Here is a 25,250-nt window from a genome sequence, read left to right as displayed (position 1 = left end):
TTGTGATGACAGAGTGATCTCTAACGTAGCCCGAATTCTAGGTTAGGTTGTAATTCGGTTGAGGGTCGGCGATACCGACAAATGTGAATGCCACATAGAGGTTGTGGTATCAGACGGTGGTGTAGCGCAGTGTTTGCGTTTCCGTCGTATTTAATCGCTCGATTTTAGCCGAACGCCAGTTGTGTCGCACTCATTTTAATTGCTCGTCAGCAGAGGTGGGTGAAGGTAGGATTCGATATATCGTAGCGATATCGATATCTAGTACCCCTACACCTCTTCCACTTCGTTTCCTTTCCCTTCCTTTTTCGCTCTCCCATTTCCGTTCCTACATTTTCTCGCCTGTCACAAACTGCGCAGCTACAGAAACAGGGATTAGGACACGCGCCCCGGCTTCCGTAGCGTAGTTACAACGCCAGTGGGGCTAATACAAATGCCCGAACGGCTGAAGACTTAGGGAACGTCCTATTTGTGTAGAGTGGTTTTTGCATGTCCGTGCGGGCGAATACTTATGGGCGCGCGTGTACGATCGGTGCGAGGGATGGGGCGGTGCGCAGCTGCGCCGTAGATTGTTGCATCCGCGGCTGAGTAGATAAGTGGGCGCGCCGCCGGCTGGTGGCCAGTGCGCCGCGGGGCTCGCCATGGCACGCACGCTGCCGCCGCCCGCCGCTGCCGCCGCCGCTGCTACTGCGTGCCGCGACATCGATCTGAGCCGACTGCCGCCGGCAGCCGCCGCGCACGGTAAGCGTCACCCACGTGCCTGCCTCGCCTCCTGTAAACAAACTCCCCCGTGCCCGCACTTCACATTTACTCTCGTTTCCAGGATGCCGACTGGCTCGGAATGGGTGGCTGTGTGAGAGTGATAATTACAGAATGTGCTTTTTCATTTTTTATTGTGGCCCAGTGGTAAAGTACCCGACTGTAGATGTGAAGTTCTCAGGTTCGATCCCCGCCCAGTTCCTAGATTTTTGTCTATCACTTCACTGATGCCGACATATCCATTGGGAGAGATTTTGCATCTGTATTGAAATTTACAATTAATCCTTTCATTTCGTGCCTCCCTTGTACATTTCGCACCCAGCGGGAAAAGTGACATAAATCGAAAAACGGCGTCTTTAATTCTTATCACCAAAAAGAAAAATACGTGTGAAGTACCGAACGTGCACGAAAAAATAATGCAAGTTACTGTCAAAAATACTTACACTTTCTTAATATAAATTTTATAGAATTAATTTTTGAGTAGTCACTGTCTTTTCCGGAGGCTTTTTTTATTATTGCTTTCGATTAATAGTTGATCATATTCTGCGCTTGTAGTTATGAAAAAAATTTTACAAGACGCACACTGTTTTTTTTTTTTTTTTTTTTTTTTTTTTGAGGTATTGTGCCTAGTATGTGTACATGAGTATATTGTTGTGACGGGGTTTACAGTGTGGCGCTCCAGGAAAGATGGAGCAAAGAGCGTACCCAGGATCTGATCTTGGGGGAGTGGGGGGCGGTGATTTAGTATTAGTTTCGTGATGAATTACAAATTAGTTTTAAGATTTCACGACATATCATTCGGAGTTCACTTGTTACTAGTCAGTAACCTTTACATAGCTTTCTTCAAACTGATATGTCTGTATGTGTGGTTTGTGGAGATCAATTTTGTCTGGGATTGGGGGAGGAGGAGGCGCGGCGGCTGCCTCCTTGCTGGGCACGCCCATGGACGGAGTTGTACCGAGTGCCAATGTCATGGGCAACAGAAGTGGGTGGCAAATGTAGACCTGTGGCAGAAGAAAATCACGAGAGAGCGAGATTACAAATGTCTTCGCGCAGCTAGATGTGGGAATCAGTCTGAGGACTCCTCTTTCACGCCTCCTGATTGATTATTGAATGAATGTTGAACTGTACTGTAGCTTAGAACGCATTCCGTATTGCCCTTGACCTTCGGTCCATCAATTAATCGTGTATCTAGCGATAAAGACTGGGCATGGTAAGTAAAATCTTAATAAGAAACGTAAAGATAATAAAAATTTGTAATTTTCATTGTTTAGCGTGAGAGCGACAATTGAAGGTGCACACTCATTCCCGGATCGCAGACAGCTGCTGTGCAGTTATTAAGAACGAGACGGCTATGTTACTGAGTCACAGAAGCAGTGGGCGTTGGTAAAGATTTTGGATTCGTACTCGGAAGCAGAGGTGTTCAAATCCCCACACGGTCATCTTGATTTAGATTTTTCTTTGGTCGAAATTGTACAAGTCCAGAAATAGTAAAAAATGAGAAAATTTGACGTTCTTGCAGGAAACCATGGCAACTTTTTTTGAACATTGATTTTTTAAATGTTTTAATCAGGACAGGTAGTTTTTCTTCTTGCATTTGGGTCAACATACGCAAATACAAATAATCACGAGGGAGAGTGATATAGGTATCGCCTGTTAAATTGTGGAAACTGGACTTACGCCTTTCTACCCAAAGACTAGCGTAATTATGATTTCCTCTCAAACGCTTTAGGCAAATGTAAGGAATGACGTCGTATTCATCAGGCAGTTATCCTAAAGCAGTACTTTAGTAAGCACTACAATTTAGTTTCTACTGTGTGCTCGTTCTCAGAGTGCACAACTGACGTGGACACAGCAATGTCGTGAGCGATATAAAACAGAAGTCAGGTGCTACTTACGAGGATGATGTATCCTCATCTACTGTGCACTTTAGAAGACAGAAACTGGCTAGTTGTGCATAATTAAGTACTACTTTAAAATAACAGACTGATGAATACGGCGTCATTCTTCAAATTTATCGGGGCTGTGCTGCCGACTCAGAAGTAGTCACATGAAAAAAAAAAATGGCTCTGAGCACTATGGGACTCAACTGCTGTGGTCATAAGTCCCCTAGAACTTAGAACTACTTAAACCTAACTAACCTAAGGACAGCACACAACACCCAGCCATCACGAGGCAGAGAAAATCCCTGACCCCGCCGGGAATCGAACCCGGGAACCCGGGCGTGGGAAGCGAGAACGCTACCGCACGACCACGAGATGCGGGCAGTAGTCACATGAGGCGAAAGCCAAACTTCTTGGAACTTCCTGGCAGATTGAAACCGAGTGAGACTCGCACTCGGGACCTTTGCCATTCACGAGCAAATGCTCTCAGTAGGTGAGCACATGCCCGCGAAAGGCAAAGGTCCCGAGTTCGAATCTTGTTCTGGCACATAGTTTTAATCCCAGTGCACACCCACATCCTCGCGGCCTTGAGTTGTGCGCCATCTTTAACGATGTCGACGTAATTTTGGACGCATAGCTTCTTTCCGGTAAATACGAGACTACTGAGTTAATGAGTCATCGAAATAGTGGCCGTGGCCACGAACGTTGCTGACCTGTTTCTGGAGTTGTTAACAGCTAACTCAGATTGGTATGGCCAATGGTAAACCAGTTACATACTCGTCGGCACACTGTTTCCTATTAAAAATATCGTTAAAGTTTTATTAGGTGGATGAGTGAGTATCAGAAGTTATCGGCTCGATTCGTAGTCGGCAATATATTTTTCTCCCACTTCACACTGAAATTATCTCGGAGTAGGCAAAGAATTTGGAATACTAGCTGAAATGAATGGATAGTGTCTTGAAAAGTGGTTGTAAGATGAACAACAGCAAACGTAAAATTAGAGCAATAAAGTGGATTTTAATTAAGTCAGGTGATGCAGAGGGACGTAAAGTTGAGAATGAGACAAAATGAATTATAGACGAATTTTATTATTTGAGCAATAGAGTAATTAATAATGGCCGAAATTAAGAGGATATAAAATGTAGACTGGCAGTAGCTTTTCCGGAAAAGAGTAACATATTAACATCGATTATAAAGTTAAATGTAGGGTAAGCTCTTCTGAAGGTACTTGTGTGGTGTGTAGCCGTATACGGTAATGATATATGGACGATCAACAGTACAGATAAAAAGAGACTAGAAGATTTTGAAATGTGGTTCTATAGGAGAATGCTGAAGGTTGATGGGAAGCTCAAATAATAGATGAAGAGGTAATGAATCAATTCGGGGAGAAAAATCTTAAAGGACCAATTTAGCTGAAAGGTGGGACGTATTGATGGGGCACATCCTGAGGCATCAGGGAATCGTCAGCTTGGAAATGCAGGGAAGTGTGGCGGGTAAACATTGTAGAGGGAGACCAAGGCTTGGCAACAAACAACTGTTTCAAGCGGATGAAGGTTGTAGTAGATACGCAAAGGATAGACAAGCGAGGAGGCTGCAAGTGCTCACTACGACGACGACCACGGCAACAACAACTGCTACTACTACTGCTAATAAGTCTGTCACCTTTGGCAATATTTTATAAACGCGTAAAATACCAATTTATTCCGTAGTTCGGATTCCGTGTCAAAATGTAGACCTCTCTGTAAATGGCTGCTCAAATTGTCCACAGGTCGAAGAAAATATGGAGGGAGATTAGGGACCAATGTACAGTTTACGTCCAATTCATTGGTGACGGAGATCAAGCTCGCATTTGAGAAGGATGGGGAAGGAAATTGGACGCTCTTTTCAGAGGAACCATCCTGCCATTTGCAATAAACGGCTCAGAGAAATCACATAAATCTGAATGGTCTGACTGAGGTTTGAACCGGCGTCTTCCTGAACATGAGCCTAGTGTCTTTCCATCGTGTGAACTCACTCGATCATCTGTCGAACAAAGAAGAGGGCAAATATCCTCCAATAGGGCCATTACTAGCAAAGTGCTGCATGTTCAAACCAAACCCCAAGTTGAGGACATTTTTACTTTGTCAGTTTAGGTGCAGTTAGATGGAATTTGACGTAGATTTCCTGAGTCAGCCAATAGCACGTTAAAATACTGCGTAATCACTGACACACCCCTCCCCATTCTCTAGTTTTACACCTTACTGGCGCTACAAAGCATGGTATTTTTTAGCTGTTTTTGACTTTGGAATCTCGCTTGCACTTTCAGTCCTTTACTATAAAAAATACTTTAGGCATTTGCATGTCTGAACTATTCGAAACACTGAATCTGTTGCGTTCACAAATGATTGCAAGTTTGGTGTTATCCCAAAAGGAATCTGCATAATTTTAGTGGTACCTGATGCAGAGTACAAATTTGTGGTTTTTTGAGATGGTTAGAATTGTGAAAAATTTCAGTGGTCTGACACGTACCGAGTGAAGTGGTACAGAGGTTAGCACTCTGCGACAGGACGACTGCTCAAATTCCCGTCCGGTCATTCACCTTTATGTTTTCACTGTTTTTCCTAAATCGTACAAGTCGCTCCTTTGTATCATATTGGACTTCATGCGGTTGCACATACGAGGACTATTTTCTTTTTTTCTTTTTTTTTTCAGGATCCGGTCGGTCGTGAAACGGAAACCACATTGAAAATAAAAAAAACGTTTTATTTCCACGATTTAGCTACACCTTCCAGCTACTTCTCCACTCCGTCACCGATCCGACTTAGCTATTGGTCGTAGAGTGGTACCAGCTTTCCAATACCCTCGTCACTGAATGCAGCCGCCTGTGCTTTCCGCCAATTCTGTGCGCTGGATTGCAGCTCGTCGTCTGTGTTAAAATGCTGCCCTCATAGCTAGCGGTTCATATAAGCAAAGAGATGAAAATCAGAGGGAGCCACGTCCGGACTGTATGATGGGTGATCAAACACATACCATCATGAACGTCTGTTCGTTCTGCTTCAAAGTTCCTGCACCACTGTCGCACTTTGCTGTCACTCGTGGCTATTACGTTATGTGGGATGCATGGAAATCAGGCGGAACCACTCGACGCGAGGGCATCCACTTCATATGGTTCAAATGGCTCTGAGCACTATGGGATTTATCTTCCAAGGTCATCAGTCCCCTAGACTTCGAACTACTTAAACCTAACTAACCTAAGGACGTCACACACATCCATGCCCGAGGCAGGATCCGAACCTGCGACCGTAGCAGCCGCGTCCTTCCGGACTGAGGCGCCTAGAACCGCTCGGCCACCGCGGCCGGCTTCATCGGGTTTTCATTGTGATTCTAATTTCTCGTTCGATCGGACCTTGAAAAAGAAAAGCCCTCGTAGAAGTTAGTTTGATAGTTTCCTAGAACTTTATTAGGTGATTAGGTGGCTCTTTGTCTCAGTGGTAATAGTGCCAGACTATATTGGGTTTGACCCCTAGTCAATTCTAGGATTTTTGTACATCACTTATCACTCTTTTCGCCTGTGGCAATGTTTGTTGTGTGAAAAACGCCGAGCTGGACTTTGCTTCGCAGTCCAAGGTAAACTGTAGTTCCCCTATAAATGGCTGAGTAAATCGATTCAAACGTCTGAGAAAGGTAACTGCATACCTCCTCCTATAAGACAATGCCTAGTAAAGTAGTGCAGTGTTCAAACCAACCTTCGGGATGATAACTTAACCAAATATTTTACTATCCTCCTTTTTCTTTCTTTTTAAATAGATTATCTGATGATTTGTTAACATGTCGAAACCAGTAATGAAACCATTTGTGTGATCTGAGACTGAGTTTACAAGTCGCTCACTGAGTTCCTCTAAGGTAATATGCCTACACTGTGCAACTTGGGTTTATCATGTAAGATCATGATATCTACGGTATCCTCTGATGTCATCTCCCATTTTCATCAGTGGTAAACAAATAAACTTTGTAACTGTAAGATAACAGATAAAGTAACGGTTCACTCAAACCCCATTATATGTTCGGTTGGGTTGTTTGGAGGAGGAGACCAGACAGCGAGGTCATCGGTCTTATCGGATTAGGGAAGGAAGTCGGCCGTGCCCTTTCAAGGGAACCATCCCGGCATTTGCCTGGAGCGATTTAGGGAAATCACGGAAAACCTAAATCAGGATGGCCGGACGCGGAATTGAACCGTCGTCCTCCCGAAATCGAGTCCAGTGTGCTAGCCACTGCGCCACCTCGCTCGGTCCCATTATATGCAGTAGTTTTATTAGCACAAAGCACCACTCAAAAAAGAGATCACTGAAACAGTATGCTCTGTCTGTTTTATCGTGTGTAGTAACATAGTGCAGTGACTGGCAAACCGTGTAAATGGGGCAGGGGCGCTACTCCACGGCGTCGCCCAATACAAAGGATGGAAGGCAGCTGAGTATTCAATATGTAAGTGCTCAGACAAGTTTAAGGGAGCACTTGTGGGACAATAGGCAGTACAGCATAAGTAAAAGATTGGTGTCAAAATATATCACTGCAAATAATAATTCATAATACGAGGGGCGTTCAATAAGTAATGCAACATAGATTTTTTTCTGAAAGCAGGTTGATTTTTTTTCAAGATTCCAATACACTATATTATTCTCCACTCTGTTTGCTACAAACTCTATTTTTCAGTATGCGACGGCCTTACGTCATCTTACTGGAAGGGCGTATATGCCTGCATGGTATCACTCAACCGGTCGTCTTGCTAGATCAGTAACCTCACCATTGCGCCGATTCCCGGCACGAATCCGCCCGGCGGATTAGTGTCGAGGTCCGGTGTGCTGGGCAGTTTGTGGATGGTTTTTCAGGCGATTTTCCATCTGCCTCGGCGAATGTGGTCTGGTTCCCCTTGTTCCGCCTCAGTTACACTATGTCGGCGATTGCTGTGGAAACACTTTCTCCACGCACACGTACACCATTATTGCTCTACCACACAAACATTGGGATTACACTCCTTTGGTGTGATACGTTCCCGTGAGGGAAGGGAGGGGGAGGGGGCACGGGGGGCCGAACCGCACAGTAACCCTGGGTTCCGTGTGGGGCCTCGGTGGGGTGAATAGACTGCTGTAGCCTGTTATGGGGTTGTGAACCACTGACCGCTACAGGGGAGGGGGGGATGAAGCCTCTCTGTCGTTTCTAGGTCCCCAGTTCCATGGAATACAATACAACCTCCCCATTATTCACGTACTTCTTCTCGTGGAGCACATCCTTCATTGGACCAAACACACCGAAGTCAGAAGGTGCGACACCCGGTCTGTAGGGAGGTTGAGGAAGAACAGTACAATGTCGTTCTGTGAGGCTTTCTTCTTCTTTTTAAGGACCAAACTGCGGAGGTCATCTGTCCCTAGACTTACACACTACTTAAACTAACTTATGCTAAGAACAACACACACACCCATGCCCGAGGGAGGACTCGAACCTCCGGCGGGAGGGGCCGCACAATCTGTGACATGGCGCCTCAAACCGCGCGGCCACTCCGCGCGGCTTCTGTGAGCTCCTCTCGGGTGCACAGACTTGTGTGAGGCCTTGCATTGTCCTGCAAAAGGAGAAGTTCGTTTGCATTTTTGTGATCTATCGTTCACCTCCAGTGAGAGTGTCCGCACGCTCCAACATTGCAGGAGAGACAGATGTGTGCTGCCAGCAGGCACGCGGTATATCAGACAGATTTGCGCGACCATGTTGCGATGATGACAGACGCCTCACCCAACGACTCACTGTGCTTTTGTTCACTGCTAGGTCTCGTAGGCATTTTACAGGCTCCTATGAATATCTGCAATGCTTTCGTTTTCCGCCAAAAGAAACTCAATGACAGCTCCATGCTGGGAACTCACCTCCATTACAGACGCCACTACGTATAGCTCCGCCACCCATCGTAACTTCACGAATCTGTAGGGGCTGAAACGGGAATATTCCACGATGTTCCACAACAAATTCCTCATTTTTTCAACTGAAACTAGCCAATAAAACAAATGCGTTGCACTACTTATTGAATGCCCCTCGTACAAAAGATCAGTACGAATTGACAGGGGGGCACAGAAATGTCGAAAAATCTGTAATGAGAGGGCCACGGAAATATTGAAAAATGGTAGATCCTTGAAGATAGACGCCACCCATCCCACGCAATCCCAGTTACAATATTTTCAGTATCGAGTGTTACGTGTAGGAATACTACAGCTCCTGAGGTATCACTCCCGAAGAGAGCGTGAAAAGAAGATTAAACTAATTATGGCGTGTGCACTGGCTCTCCATACGCGAAAGGAACCGTAATACGTAGTTCAGAGGGACGTATCCTCCGCCATGCACTTTACACTGCTTTGCAGAGCATAGATGTAGATATAGATGCAGTGGCTAGACGGGGGTATGACCTCCGTTCCCCCGCAGTCCGAATCCAGTGAACACAATGAACTGGCCTAGCGGGCAGAATGCTAATCCGGCGGCGCACGTATAACCCGCCGTACGGGATGACGGGTTCCAGGGACGGCGCCACCCAATACACGGTACTGTTGCAGCACGTGCGGCAGAACTGTACCGCGGCTGCCCCTGAATGGCACGGCCGCCCTTGCGGAAGCTACCCGCCGACTGCTGACACACTGAATAGCCGCTCATTTGATCAACCGCGGCCACCGTCTGTTCCCACACGGTTCTGCCGCTATACTCGTGCCGTGTTGAACTGCGCCGCACTTTTGTGCCGTCAGAGACAGTACACGGATTCTGAATTCAGCATTATTAGCGCAAGCGATTGCCTGTTTGTAACTTTCAATAACTCTGATTAGTTGAAAGGCAACTATGACGTCTTTCACAACGAAGTCAGTGCATAAACCAACGTGTGTTTAGAATACCCTTGGTAGGATGTCTTCAGTTGTGATTTCTGGCCAAACCCTAAGATATAATATTGTGTGATTTTATGAGTGCTTGCACTCTAATCCAAGTATGTAAATTCCGATGTGCTGTCAGGTGAAATTATGTATAAAACATATAGGAGATTTATACGTGCGTGGAAAAGAAAGTTTCAAAGGCGCTGCAGTCATAGACTGTGCGACTGGTTCCGGCGGAGGTTCGAGTCCTCCCTCGGACATGGGTGTGTGTGTGTTTGTCCTTAGGATAATTTAGGTTAAGTAGTGTGTAAGCTTAGAGACTGATGACCTTAGCAGTTAAGTCCCATAAGATTTCACACACATTTGAACATTTGAACAAAACAAAGTTTCATGCACATATTAGAATAGACGAAGAGGCTAGGCAAAAATTTTGTTTCATATACAGACGATGTCACAGTTTTAAAAGAGAAAGAGACTGATCTGCAAAAAGGAAATTATCTTCTAAGCAAAATTGCTGTAGAGTACAATATCACTACATCTGCAAAGAAAACTAGAGGCAATGATTTTTGTGGGAAAGGACTCTGTAAGAACAAAAACAGTAATGAACAACACAGTAGCAGAACAGGTTTAACAATGTAATTATCTTGGATGTGACATTACGTACTTGTGTGACAACGACATAGACAAGAAAGTAGCAAAATTTTGTAACATATTTGAAACAATGAACGGGTTCATTAGAAATAAAACAAAAAACACGAATGAAGTTTTATAAAGTATTGGAAGTCCGCACAATACTTTACAGAAGTGAGTTGTGGCTCACAGACAGTTAGATCCAGGCAGTTGAAATCTTAGGGATGTGAGAGGCTGTACCAGAGTAGACAGATTAAGAAACAGCTACATTAGGAAGGAATTAAACAAATGTAAGAAACAATTGACTACAACAAAAGAAAATGAAGAGGACATCTCACAAAGTGAAATGCGCTAGACCATCTCCTCCAGAGTCAGATATTATAATCCGGTAAGCCGAATAAGTATACGAAGGCCACGGAAGACATAGGCACCATGACAAGCAAGGGTCGAATAAATAAAGTGCAGAAGAAGATGAGGAACGTGAAATTTGGCGAGCGTGTTAAAGTGGAGGCCGAGGACATAATATCTTTATGCTTTCGCTGAAGCTTCAGCATCATCAGCGGGCTTTGCGTTATTTCCTATAAAACAAAAAAATTCTTTTTACTACTTATACATATATAAATTTGAGTTTTTAAGACAGTATTCAGAGATTTTAAAAACATACATAGTTACCACATGCTGTGGACTTCCTGGATTTTATGTTATTTAATGTAATTGTTTTGTTTTTCAGTTTGTCATCTGCAGTGATATAGAAATTAATGTAGAACAGTTATTTACTTCGAAATTTTACGACTACCATTAACTAGTACTACGTGGAAGACTGTGTGTGTGTGTAGTTGAACTGATAGGAGTTTTATTTATTTACTGCTTTTATTTTTATTTATTTTTTATGTATTTTATGTGTATGTGTGTGTGTGTGTTTATGTGTTTGGAAGGGGGGTTTCTTTGATAGTTTTTCGAGGGCAGAGAACAGAGTTCCATTGCAGAGAACTATGTAATCCTTTATTACTTGTTTTCCTTCAATTATGGCTTTCTTCTATTTGATAGCGTTCTTTAATTATTAGTTTTTATGGTGGGCTGTAGCCGCATTTGAGAATTTTCAAGTCAGTGTTAATGTGTGATGTGTTGTCCATAAGGTGCTCAGAAAGTGTAGAATGACAGCTGTTACTGCTTAATGCTCTTCTGTGCTCAGTGTATCTGGCATTAATGTTTCTGCTTGTCTGTCCTATATAAATTGATTTGCAGTCTTGACATGTCAGCAGGTAAACACCAGATGTGTTTTTGTCTGTACTTGTGTTGACTCCCTTAGTTTTCTCCATTATTGAGTTATCTGTTCTGTAGACTATATTAAGCCCTTGTTTTTTTGAGTATTTGCTTATTCTATGGGTTGCTTTGTTGTTGTAATGAGAGTGTACCATTTACTTGTTGTTACTGATGTTTCTTGTTCATGTGTGCTTGTGTGTCCTGTGTGGTTGTATTATGTGCGTTTATGTTCTGTATGACTGTGTTTGTAAGTTGTGGTGTAAAAAGAAAAGAAAAAATTGTTTTTTGCTCAAATCGAACGCTCTCCATAAAAAAAATGTGTTTGCAAGCAAACTGAGACAGAAGAGCTTCTACCTCAAGTTGATTACCTCGTCATTAATTACTCGACTTGCCCATGTAATCTTCGTAATTATTCTTTAGCACCACATTTCAGAAGCTTTTATTCTCTTGTTGTTTGTACGTTCCACTCCCATATACAGCTACACTCCAGGTACAAAATTTTCAGAAAAACCTTGCCAATATTTAAATTCATATGCGAAGCTACCATATTAAATATTTCTGGGAAAGCTCTTCTTGCTATTCTTTTTATATTGTCTTATTTCTGTCAACATGAGTCATTTTGCAACCCAAGTAGCCATCTCTCACTTTTAGTGTCTCATTTCGTAATCTATTTCCCTCAACATCGACTGTTTTTATTTCCCTTTTTCTGTTGATTTTCGTATTATAACTGTCCGTTTCGTACAAATGATCTCCCAAGTCCTTAATCATCTCTAATAGAATTCAAATGTCACCAACAAACAGTTCTTTGTGTCTTCTCCATGAACATTAATTCCTCTTCTAGATTTCACTTTGGCTTGCCTTACTGTTTGCTCAGTGTACAGACTGAATAACATGGATGATTAGAGGACGTATTGCAGCTCTGTCTCATTAAATTATCAAATACTGCACCTATTCTATATCCTTCGACTGTTAACCCTGCATTCTGGTTTTTGTACACGTTGTAGATAACCTGTTTGTAAAATGTTGTGACATAAATCTACATCCGCTTCTACCTCCATATTGCTTACTGTGTATGTTGGAAGGTTCTTTAGGTACCAGTATCTTTTCCCCTCCTCCCTGTTCCACTCACGAACTGCGCATGGAAAGAATGTTGTCGGTAAAGCTCCGTATGGCCTCTAATTTCCCACTTATTTTCTCGTCGAGATCATTTCGCGAGGCGTACGTGAAAGGATGTACAAGTTTGGTCGTTGCTTCGTGAACCGTACGCTCCCGAAATTTCATTACTAGACTATTCTTGTAGCTTCTGCCACTGGAGTTCGTTGTAAATTTTCGAAACGTCCCCGAGCAGAGCAAACGATTCCGTGACGACACGAGCCGCTCTTCATTGCTGTTCCTTCAATTAATCTTACTTGTTGAGGACCCCAGATTGGTGAGCAACAGTTATGAGAATCGGTCGATCAAATGCTTTGTAAGACACTTGTTTCATTCATGAGCTACATTTCATTTAGATTCTCCCAATCAATCTCAGCGTGGTAACTGTTTCTCCTGCATCATCTTGAGATTGAAGCCATTCTGTCCGTGTTTTGCTTGCAAATAATTTTGTTTTTGGAAGGCGGTCACTTTGAGCAAAACATATGTTTGTCTTTTCTTCTGTTAACCAGACGTGTTTCGCTGAAGTTTCAGCATCATCAGTGGGCTTTTATTTTTCTTCTATTAAACAGCACAAAAAATGCTCTTTACTACTTGTACACATACAAATTCCAATTTTTAAGAAAGTATATAAAATTTTAAAAACAAACATATATATAAAAACCTTTTCTGTTTTTCAGATTTGTAAATACTTCCCTAAACATTCTAATTTGTATATGTACAATTGATAAAGATAATTTCTTCTGTTGTTTAATAGAAAGAAGGTAAAAGCCCGCTGATGATGCTGAAACTTCATCAAACTTGTCTAGGTAACAGAAGAAAAGAAAAAAAATGTGTTTTGCTCAAGGCGGACCCTTTCGAAAAACGAATTAACTTTTCCTACAATTTGTTCTATGTGGTCATTCTACTTTAGGTCGGTCTGTCTGGTTACTCCTATTAATTTTACGGTATTTACTGATTCCAGTGATTTGTCGCCAACAGTGTAATCGAACGGTGGTGGATCTCTTCGTCTATGTATACGCAATACGTTACTTTTATTTACGTTCAAGGTGAACTCCTAGTTCTTGCGGGAATAATCGATCTTGCGCGTGTCTTCCTGCATTTCGCACGTCTTCTGACAATAGTGAATAGTGAATAGAAAAATGATATAGGTCGTATAAGTGTTTGTTGTAACCTTTGGTGTATGTTTGGACGTGCAGTAGAAAAGAAAAAAGTGTCAGACGAAAGAAAGTGAATCAGCTGGCAAGCCGGCCACGTGAAAGTGGAAGAGGGAATAATACGAGAGGACCACGCCAAGGCTAGCCGCTAGGTCGATATCCGAGCCGTCACAGGGTCTGGCTGACGCCCTCTGTTGTAGTGTCGCGCCATCACACGGGCGGGTCGGCGCGCCACAAAGCTGTCAGCGTCTTCCACACTCCGGCATACCTCAGAGTATTGGATTACTTGTCTGGGCCCCCATCCGCCACCGTAACCGAGATTGCGGTATCGCAATAACGCGACGCGGCTCGATACTGAGGTATCTAAACAGAAACGTGGGTATAGCAGATACACTGCTGGCTATAAAATTGCAGCGCTGTGTGGGCGCATGCAATAGCCTTCAAGTAACCATGAACATGATTGGATATACACTGACGAAAAAAAAAAATTCCCGACACCAACAAATAGTTACCGTAGAGTAATGGAATTTAAGGAATACATTTGTCTAGGTAACATGTTTAAGGAATTAAAGTTGCAAGTTGACAGGTGAATATAAGCGCGAGAAAAGCTATTGTAAATGTGACATGCTGGTACATTAACAACCGGTGTAATCGTCAGAATGTTGAATACAAGCATGCAAACGTGTATGCATTGTGTTGTACAAATGCCGGACATTACTCTGTGGGATTGAGTTCCATGCATGTTCCACTTGGTCGGTCAATACAGGGACGGTTTATGCTGTTAGTGGATGAAGCTGGAGTTGTCGTCCGATGATGTCCCATATGTGCTCGACTGGATACAGATCTGGTGATCGACCAGGCTAAGGCAACATGTCGACTCTTGTAGAGATTGTTGGGTTACAACAGCAGATATGTGGGCGAGCGTTATCCTGTTGGAAAACACCTTCCTGGAATGCTCTTCATGAATGGCAGCACAACAGGTCGAATCACCAGACTGATGTACAAATTAGCAGTCAGGGTGCGTGGGATAACCACGAGGGTGCTCCTGCTGTCATACGAAATCGCACCCTGCACCATTACTCCAGGTGCAGCTCCCGTGTGTGTAGGCCGCATACAGATTGGCTGCAAGCCCTGAAGTGGATTCTTCTAACCGACATACGGCCATCAATGGCACTGAAGCAGAATGGGCTTTAATCAGAAAACAACATAGACCTCCGTTCCGCCCTCCAATGAACTCTCACTCGATACCACTGAACCGGCCTGGTTGGCCGAGCGGTTCTAGGCGCTACAGTTTGGAACCGCGCGACCGCTACGGTTGCAGGTTCGAATCCTGCCTCAGGCATGGCTGTGTGTGATGTCCTTAGGTTAGTTAGGTTTAAGTAGTTCTAAGTTCTAGGGGGCCGGCCGCGGTGGTCTAGCGGTTCTAGGCGCTCAGTCCGGAACCGCGCGACTGCTGCGGTCGCAGGTTCGAATCCTGCCTCGGGCATGGATGTGTGTGATGTCCTTAGGTTAGTTAGGTTTAAGTAGTTCTAAGTTCTAGAGGACTGATGACCGCAGATGTTAAGTCCCATAGTGCTCAGAGCCATTTGATTTGACATCACTGAAGTTTTGGGATCAGTGGAAAGCACGCTACAGGGAGTCGGCATGGGAGCTGTCCTCGAAGTAACTGATTTGCAGCAGCTCACTGTTTACTGATGCCAACTGCTGCTCGAACTGCTGCTGGAAACGCAGCACCATGCGCCACAGCCGTACGCCGAACATGACGGTCTTCCCTCTTGTTAGTACAACATAGCTATCCGGAGCCCGGTCTTCTTGTGACCGTACCTTCCCGTCACCACCGCTGCTAGCAATCACGTACAGTGGCCACATTCCTGCCAAGTCTTTCTGCAGTATCGCGGAAGGAACATCCAGCTTCCCGTAGCTATTACACAACCTCGTTCAAACTCAGGGATGTGTTGATAATGCCATCTTAGCCATTCAAAGGCATTTTTGACTAACATCAACTAACTACGTCCAATCTCAAAGGTAATTAACGATCACGACAGTTACCGCGCGTATCTAAAGGGAACCTGATTTGCACCCTGATAGTAGCACTACTAGTACAACCCTGATACAACTAACGTGAAATTTGGATAGACGTCATGCGACAGATGTAGAGACACGCCTACCAACTTTCGTTTATGTATCACAACTCCTTTTGGTGTTGGGATTTTTCTACGGTAGTGCACAAGGAAAGATTACACGTTAGGTTTATTATTCAGAAATCTTTCCATTGTTTTTTTTTCGTTTGTGAGAACATCTTGTTAGAAGGAGAAGTATATACCAGCACGTGTCGCAAACCGACAGCGGTAGAATAGTGGCATATTGAGGCTGCTGTTTATCGATCCGCGATATTACGGCTCGCGTTGATCAGTATCCCACGTATGCTGTGCGAATATGGAAGCGGTCGGTTCAGGAGGGCGATACTCAACGCCATGTTGGATCTCAGCGAACCCACAAGACTAGCACCCGATATGACAGACATACTATTCCCGTTTTTTTTTTTTTTTTTTGTTTTGTTTGTTTTTTCTCAGCCGGACAAGGACAGTACGATGACGTCCGCAACACCACGGAATTTCTGTTATTGTTGCTGATTTCCTTGACGTGACAACAGACGGAATGCGTCGACAGTGGTCCACCCAACGGCAACACTGTACACAGTAGTGGCACCACACCATTTTAGTCGAGGCCCAGTTCAGTGAACAGCATCACAATGGGCATATTCACGTATGTAGAATAAACGTTACCATAGTGCATTGGTCATCTTCATACGGACCAGCACCAGACGTGATGGTGTGGGTGTCATTAAGTATAGAATATGAGCACCTCTGGTCCGCGTATCCGATAACATCCGCAGCAAGCTTTACGTTTCTGGCGTCTTAAGGTCGGTGGCTGAGCGCTTCCTTCGAAGTCTCTGAAATGTTATCTTTCAACGAAAAAACGTAAGACCGCACCTTGCTTATGCTGTCCATACCTATGTCGATACGAAGCGTCTTCGAATGTCGGCCTGGCCAGTACTTTCTCCAGATCTCATATGCACTGAAAACATGTGGTCGTGGTTGCCGAGAGACTGGCATGCCACTACTCGTCAGCCACTGTGATCGATGAACTCTGGCACAGAGTTGAAACAGAGCGGAATGAAGTACTTATATCTGCCATCCAAGCTCATGTCAGCTCGATACCCATTCTGATTAGAGCCGTTGCTGCTGCCAGAGGTGACAGGTCTTTATAGTCTCACACCTTCTACAATCCCTAACTACCTACACCTTTAATCTTGTGTTCATCTTATTGTACTGTATACTAACAACAAGAAAATTTCGTCGATTTCTATAATTTTTGTTAGAGCAGTTTTAATGGCCAGAAGGTATCTCGGTCAGAATTCTTTGTACAGGAGACGCCAGCGAACTGGCTGTCATGACAACACTGTGTGAGTTTATGATCTCGGATGAATCATAAATTTCTCTCTAGTGCCAACTAAAAGGAATATGAACGCAGTGCGCAAAAGTACCGGACGTGTTGCCCCGTTTGAAGACGTGCCGTGTTTGACGCCCGAATATTGCAGGTAGATGCCGCGTATGGCGTCAGTGTGGAATCGGTATCCGAGCAGTCTGTTACAGACAGTTGTGTGGTGAACATAGCAGCACGTCACGAGTTAACCGACACCGACTTTGAACATGCGATAATAATAAGTGCAAGATGCGTGGATGATAGCATAACGGAGATTACACATGAATTAGGGTTTTCAGTGTGTAGGGTGGATCTTCAATATCGCAGAGACCTTGTGCCCCACATAGGGGAAAAATCGGTGTAGTCGCAAATTTTGGTTCAGTGGTAGGAGCCCGTCGTGAACAATTACAAATCCTGACCCGTGAGGTCTGAGCGTGGAGGTGGTGGAGAGGGGATTTACAGGTCATTGTTCTGTTTTTCTTGAATATCTCTGAAACAGCAGCATCTGGCAGAAACGTTTTCCAATGCAAAATTGAATTACATTACTTTTTTCTCGAGGATTAATAGTTTCCAACTTGCAAGACACGAAAAACGGCAGATTATTAAAAATAGTTCCCAGAATGAACTTATTCTGGTAACACCTCCATGGACTGGGGCTAAGCCACGAATCCGAAATACCCTTTCTTCCAGGAGTGTTACATCCTCCTGTTGGTGTTGTTACTCGATAAATGGAACAATAGACCCGGCTGCAGCGAGAGCTAACTTCGTCCAGTTCAAAGTAGTGCGCATTGTTGCCTCGCAGTGGGAGCATTGGCAGTAGCGATGGCTTGCTGGTGACGCGATTAAATGTGTTGGTGATGAGAAGGAGAACGGAGTAGTAGTGCTAAGGGAGAATCTGACGGCATTCACGTGCAATGTGTTAAAGATGAGTAAGTCGAAGTTGCAAAAATTATCGGACGAGAGACAACGCTTAACGGAGTAGGATTCAAGCATCTGCCCCAAATAAGAAATAAAATGTACATAATAAATACCCCATTGACAATACGCACAGATGTGTTATTAGGCACCAATTTCTGCTAACTTATGAACAATACAATGAAATACCAACTTTGGGAACATTTCAAAGCTCTTACATCAGAGAGATGAACCCAGGGCTAGAAGGAAACTCTGACAAAATTAATTTATGTATATAAGGTTTCATCCTAAAATGTGCCAGAATAAACGAGGCGACGTAGTTTCAGATAGAAATACTACATCAGATTTTATAAAACATGAACCGTCGGAATTAAATGGTTCAAATGGCTCTGAGCACTATGGGACTTAACTTCTGAGGTCATCAGTCCGGTACCACTACTTAAACCTAACTAACCTAAGGACATCACACACACCCATGCCCGAGGCAGGATTCGAACCTGCGACCATAGCGGTCGCGCGGTTCCAGACTATAGCGCCCAGAACCGCTCGGCCACACTGGCCGGCCGTCGGAATTAAAGCGCTCAAGTATTTATCCAAACACGGCGAGGATTCGTATGCATTACACCGAGCACAAATATTATTACAGTGATAGTGTGCGAGGAGGACTGGCAAACAAAAATGCAGTAAAGGTGTAATTGTTGTGCTTTGCAAGACTTTGGGCAATATACACTATCCAGTTACATTTATATGACCGTCTGTCAAAAGTCTGGATAACCACCTTTCGCAACGCGGAACGTACAGGAAGAGAGTCGGTGAGGTTCTGCAAGACACCAACAAGGATGTGAAGTCACGCTGACTCCAGTGCCGCGGTCATCTCTGCTAGGTTTATCGGTTGACGATCTACGGCGCGAGCATCCAGATCGAGTTGGCCCACGGATTCGGACTGGGTTTAAATCCGGGGAATCTGGTGGCCAGCGGAGTACGGTGAACTCATCCCGCTGCTCTTCAGAACACACACGTACACCGCGAGCTGTGTGGAACGTTGCAGCGTACTGCCGGTAGATGCCATCGTGCCGAGGAAAAAAACTGCATATAGGGGTGGGAATTTAAGGAGATGGGACCTGGACAAACTGACTACACCAGAGGTTGTACAGAGTTTCAGGGAGAGCACAAGGGAACAATTGACAGGAATGGAGGAAAGAAGTACAGTAGAAGAAGAATGGGTAGCTCTGAGGGATGAAGTAGTGAAGGCAGCAGAGGATCAAGTAGGTAAAAAGACGAGGGCTAGAAGAACTCCTTGGGTAACAGAAGAAATATTGAACGTAATTGATGAAAGGAGAAAATATAAAAATGCAGTAAATGAAGCAGGTAAAAAGGAATACAGACGTCTCAAAAATGAGATCGACAGGAAGTGCAAAATGGCTAAGCAGGGATGGCTAGAGGACAAATGTAAGGATGTAGAGGCTTATCTCACTAGGGGTAAGATAGATACTGCCTACAGGAAAATTAAAGAGACCTTTGGAGAAAAGAGATCCACTTGTATGAATATCAAGAGCTCAGATGGAAACCCAGTTCTAAGCAAAGAAGGAAAAGCAGAAAGGTGGAAGGAGTATATAGAGGGTCTATACAAGGGCGATGTACTTGAGGACAATATTATGGAAATGGAAGAGGATGTAGATGAAGATGAAATGTTAGATACGATACTGCGTGAAGAGTTTGACAGATCACTGAAAGACCTGAGTCGAAACAAGGCCCTGGGAGTAGACAACACTCCATTAGAACTACTGATGGCCTTGGGAGAGCCAGTCCTGACAAAACTCTACCATCTGGTGAGCAAGATGTATGAGACAGGCGAAATACCCTCAGACTTCAAGAAGAATATAATAATTCCAATCCCAAATAAAGCAGGTGTTGACAGATGTGAAAATTACCGAACTATCAGTTTAATAAGTCACAGCTACAAAATACTAACGCGAATTCTTTACAGGCGAATGGAAAAACTGGTAGAAGCCGACCTTGGGGAAGATCAGTTTAGATTCCGTAGAAATATTGGAACACGTGAGGCAATACTGACCTTACGACTTATCTTAGAAGAAAGATTAAGGAAAGACAAACCTACGTTTCTAGCATTTGTAGACTTACAGAAAGCTTTTGACAATGTTGACTGGAATACTCTCTTTCAAATTCTAAAGGTGGCAGGGGTAAAATACAGGGAGCGAAAGGCTATTTACAATTTAGAGACAGCAAAAGACTTGGAAGAGCAGTTGAACGGAATGGACAGTGTCTTGAAAGGAGGATATAAGATGAACATCAACAAACGCAAAACGAGGTTAACGGAATGTAGTCGAATTAAGTCGGGTGAAGCTAAGGGAATTAGATTAGGAAATGAGACACTTAAAGTAGTAAAGGAGTTTTGCTATTTGGGGAGCAAAATAATTGATAATGATCGAAGTAGAGAAGATATAAAATGTAGACTGGCAATGGCAAGGAAAGCGTTTCTGGAGAAGAGAAATTTGTTAACATCGAGTATAGATTTAAGTGTCAGGAAGTCGTTTCTGAAAGTATTTGTATGGAGTGTAGCGATGTATGGAAGTGAAACATGGACGATAAATAGTTTGGACAAGAAGAGAATACAAGCTTTCGAAATATGGTGCTACAGAAGAATGCTGAAGATTAGATGGGTAGATCACATAACTAATGATGAAGTATTGAATAGAATTGGGGAGAAGAGGAGTATGTGGCACAACTTGACAAAAAGAAGGGACCGGTTAGTAGGACATGTTCTGAGGCATCAAGGGATCACAAATTTAGCATTGGAGGGCAGCGTGGAGGGTAAAAATCGTAGAGGGAGACCAAGAGATGAATACACTAATCAGATTCAGTAGGATGTGGGTTGCAAGAAGTACTGGGAGATGAAGAAGCTTGCACAGGATAGGGTAGCATGGAGAGCTGCATCAAACCAGCCTCAGGACTGAAGACCACAACAACAACAACACTGTCCTCAAGATTAGATGCATACTTTTTTCGATCGACTGTGCCTTCCAGAATGATAGGATCACCCAGCGAATGCCACGAACATATCCTCCGTGCCATAAAGCTCCCCCCTTGTTGCTTTCAGACGTTTCACTCTGTACACCTCAACAGCCATCTGTCCGATGGAACATAAAACGTGATTCAACTGAAAAGGTCATCTGTCGCCACTCAGAGCACTACCAGCGGCGATGTTGGCGTGCAAATTCCAGTCATCGTCGCCGAATAACAACAGTCAGCATAGGTATATGAACCAGGCGCCTGATGCGGGGGCTTATATGCAGCAATGCTCGCTGAACGGACGTTGAGGAGGAGACACTGTCGGTATCCCCTTGGCTCATATGGGCGGTTAGTTACTCAACAGTTGCACCTGTATTCGCCTGTACACATCTCCTCAGCCGTTGTTCGCCCTTGTCTTCTATGGCCCGTGTTTCACCACAGTTGTCTAGGCGCCGATTTTGGATAGCGTTATTTTGCCATGCACGGTATACCTTAACCAGGGATGTATGCGAACAGTTTACAGACTTAGTCGTCCGGAAATGCTTCCACCCTTGGCCCCAATGCCAATGACCATGCCCTTTTGGACGTCAGATGAATCGCTTCGTTTCCGCATTACGACAATGACTGAACTGTTTTCCCGATACGCTTTACAAACCCGTCACTGCTGGTGCTCCCATCTGCCTTCTGCTGAGTGATTATTGCACATCGACGTCGAACATGGGCGGTGGTCACATTAATGTGACTGAACCGTGTACTGTAGCGTGTTACACTGCTCCACTAACTCGTCTATAGCTGTTATCCTGCCAATATTCTTAAGCTATAAGTATTGTACTTGGATGGTTACTGCAAAATCACCTTAAGTCTTTCTTAAGAGTCTTTATATTTTGGTTTTTCTCTGTATCGACATCTACATATACAGGGTGTCCCAGGAAAAATTGTCAATATGCAGGGAGATGACAGGAAAGACGATTCGCAGCAAAAAAGTAAAGTAAATGGGGGTGTAAATTGCATACCTTAAGAGCTATGAGCACTTCTCCATCAACGAGACTGTAAAAGAAATCTCTTCTGCTACAAGCTCTTTGCTTTCCATATTTTTGGAGGAGGCAGTATGGACTAAAACACGAAAAAGTTGTCTAGTAAACATCGGCTCTAAAATGCATATCCCACCTTAAGAGCTACGAGTACTTCTTCAGTGGCAGAGACATGTTTCACAGTAGCGATGATGAACAAGTGCTCATAGCTGTTAATATATGCGCTTTAGTGCCCATGTTTACTGATCATTTTTCCTTGTTTTGGTCCATACTGTCTCCTCTCAAAACATGGAAAGCAAAGAGTTTGCTGTAGATGAAATTCGTTTCGCAATATCGAAGATTAAGAAATGCTTATGGCTCTTAAGGTATGCATTACAGAGGCAATGTTTACTAGACATTTTTGTCCCATCCCTAAATATTGACCATTGCTCCTGGGACAACCTGTATAGTCCGCAAGCCACCTTACGGTGTTTGGCGGAGGGTATTTAGTGTACCACAGTAACTTCCTCTCTTTGCTGCTACAGTCGAGAAATGGTCTGTGGGAAGTACTATTCTTGGTAAGCCTCTGTGTGAGCTCCAGTCTCTCTAATTTTACCTTCATGGTCTTTTCGGCAGACGTGTGTGGGAGGAAGTAATATTTTGGTTGACTGTTATAGGAACGTACGCCCTTGGAACTTGAACAGTAAGCCACACTTAGATGCACAACTCCCCTCTTGAAGCGTCTGCCACTGGAGATAGTTGAGCAACCCCGTGACGCTTTCGCGTCCACTAAATAAACCTGTAACGAAACGCGGTGCTCTTCTTTGGACCTTCTCTATTACCTATATCAATCCTATCTGGTACGGATCCCAGACTGACGAGCAATTTTCAAGCACTGCTCGAACGAGGCTTCTGTTAGCTACCCGGGTTCCCGGGTTCGATTCCCGGCGGGGTCAGGGATTTTCTCTGCCTCGTGATGACTGGGTGTTGTGTGATGTCCTTAGGTTAGTTAGATTTAAGTAGTTCTAAGTTCTAGGGGACTGATGACCATAGATTTTAAGTCCCATAGTGCTCAGAGCCATTTGAACCACTTGATTGTTCTGCAATCGCGTAAACATACAATAATGGATCTTTCTGCCTATTTGTACGCAATACGTCAGAGTTGTTTATGTTGAGGGCCAACTTTCAGTCCCTGTACAAAACGTCGATCCTCTGAATATCTTCCCGAATTTCGCTGTGTCATATATCATGGAAAGTGTTGTTCGTATAACGCTCCTTTGACGTACGGCCGAGGTTACCTTATCGTCTGATGACATCTCACCGTTCAGAATTAGATGCTGTGTTATGTTTGCTAGAAGCTATTCAATGGAATCAAACAGCTGATCTCATATTCCATAGGGTAGTATTTTGTTCATCCGATGGCAGATTTCTTCTTCGTATTTGTACCAAGCTATTGTCAGCAGAGTTCCAATAAAATCAAGTCAAATACGCTGTTACTACATCGCCTCTCTGATCCTCGGTCGTAAACACGACGGTGCTGCCATCTTGGCTAAGTCTTGGTTTGTTTCCCACGAATTATTGACATGAACACAAATACTTCGTTATCTACTGAACACACACTCAGGACTGTCGCCGGCAGATAAGAAATCTCGGAGACAAAAGTCTGACTCACGGTCAGCTTTGTCTACAGCTACTGTTTGTCCATTTAGCCGCTGAGTGTGTCTTACCGTGCCAGACAGCGGGACGAGATGCGCTCCTTTCGTCTTCAGATCGAGTTGCAGACCGGAAATGTAGAATTCAGCCTTTCAAAAACTGAGTTCGCTTAATGTCTAGAACACAGTACTTTCGTCCGAAAGATGTTGGTTTTAAATACTCTTTTTACCATCCTGATTACGTTTGTCCATAATTTTCTTAAACCAATCCACTCAGATGCCGGTGTTCCACTATGAAAGGGGCCCTAGTCAATCGTCCGACACCATTTTATACACATGAGCTGCTTGTATGTCTTTGAAATTTTCTGGAATATTGTAACTGTGTGCTGGACCTGGACTCGGATCCGGGATCTTTGCCTTTTGTGGAAAATCGCTCCATCAGCTGAGCTACCCGAGCACGACGCACGGCCAGTCCTCACACCAATACTTCCGCCAGTATCTCATCTTCTAACCTCAAACTCCACAGAAATTCTTCTGGCGTAACAGGCGGGACTAGCACTCATAGGAGAAAGAATATTGTAGAGACATGACTTAGATACGGCCTCGGGGATTGTTTCCAGAATGAATTTTCACTCTGCAGCAGTGTGTGCGCTGATATGGAACTTCCTGGCACATTAAAACTGTGTGCCGGGCCGGGACTCGAATCCGGGACCGTTGCCTTTTTTGGGCAAGTCTTCCGATAACTGACCTACCTGAGCACGACTCAGTTTACTTCCACCAGTACCGCATCCCCTACCTTGTGTAAGGACAGCTCGCGGATCGCCCCTTGGGTAGCTCAGTTGGGCCGGCCCCTGTGGCCGATCGGTTCTAGGCGCTTCAGTCCGGAACCGCGCTGCTGCTACGGTCGCAGGTTCGAATCCTGCCTCGGGCATGGATGTGTGTGATGTCTTTAGGTTAGTTAGGTTTAAGTAGTTCTAAACCTAGGGGACTGATGACCTCAGACGTTAAGTCCCATAGTGCTTAGAGCCATTTTTGAGCTCAGTTGGTAGAACACTTACTGCGAAAGGCAAAGGTCCTGGTTTCAACTCCTGGCCTGGCACACACTTCCAGTCGACCAGGAAGTTTCATATCAGCGCACACTCCACTGCAGAATGCAATTCATTCTCGAAACAATCCCCCAGGCTGTGGCTAAGCCATGTCTCGTCAGTATCCATTGTTCCAGCCGTTCTAGTCTCACACGCTACGCAGGAGGACTTCTGTGAAGTTTGGAATGTAGGAGGTGAGGTCCTGGCGGCAGTAAAGCTGTGAGAACGGGTCGTCAGTCGTGCTCAGGTAGCTTAGTTAGTGGAGTACTTATCCGCGAAAAGCAAAGGTCCAAGGTTCGAGTCCCGGTCCGGTGCACAGTTCAAATCTGCCAAGAAATTTCGTAACAGCGCACACTCCACTG

The 25,250-nt window shown here is 44.3% G+C and overlaps 1 protein-coding gene across 3 annotated transcripts in view; it reads left to right on the top strand.

Moving 5' to 3' along the window:
* Nucleotides 1-25,250, top strand: part of LOC126184712 (1-acyl-sn-glycerol-3-phosphate acyltransferase alpha) — a 683,439-nt gene that overhangs the window by 423,884 nt on the left and 234,305 nt on the right. The window contains exon 1 of one of the 3 annotated variants that reach the window (XM_049927233.1): nt 631-738. The exons of the other annotated variants lie outside the window; for them this stretch is intronic. Coding sequence (XP_049783190.1) covers nt 639-738 — 100 coding nt within the window. The 5' untranslated portion in view covers nt 631-638. Of the gene's footprint in view, nt 1-630; nt 739-25,250 lie in introns of those variants that run through there. 3 annotated transcript variants of the gene reach the window in all.

This window comes from Schistocerca cancellata, chromosome 4 (assembly GCF_023864275.1).
Source record: "Schistocerca cancellata isolate TAMUIC-IGC-003103 chromosome 4, iqSchCanc2.1, whole genome shotgun sequence".
Taxonomy (NCBI): Eukaryota; Metazoa; Arthropoda; class Insecta; order Orthoptera; family Acrididae; genus Schistocerca; species Schistocerca cancellata.
This window is presented reverse-complemented; position numbering and strand designations above follow the sequence as displayed.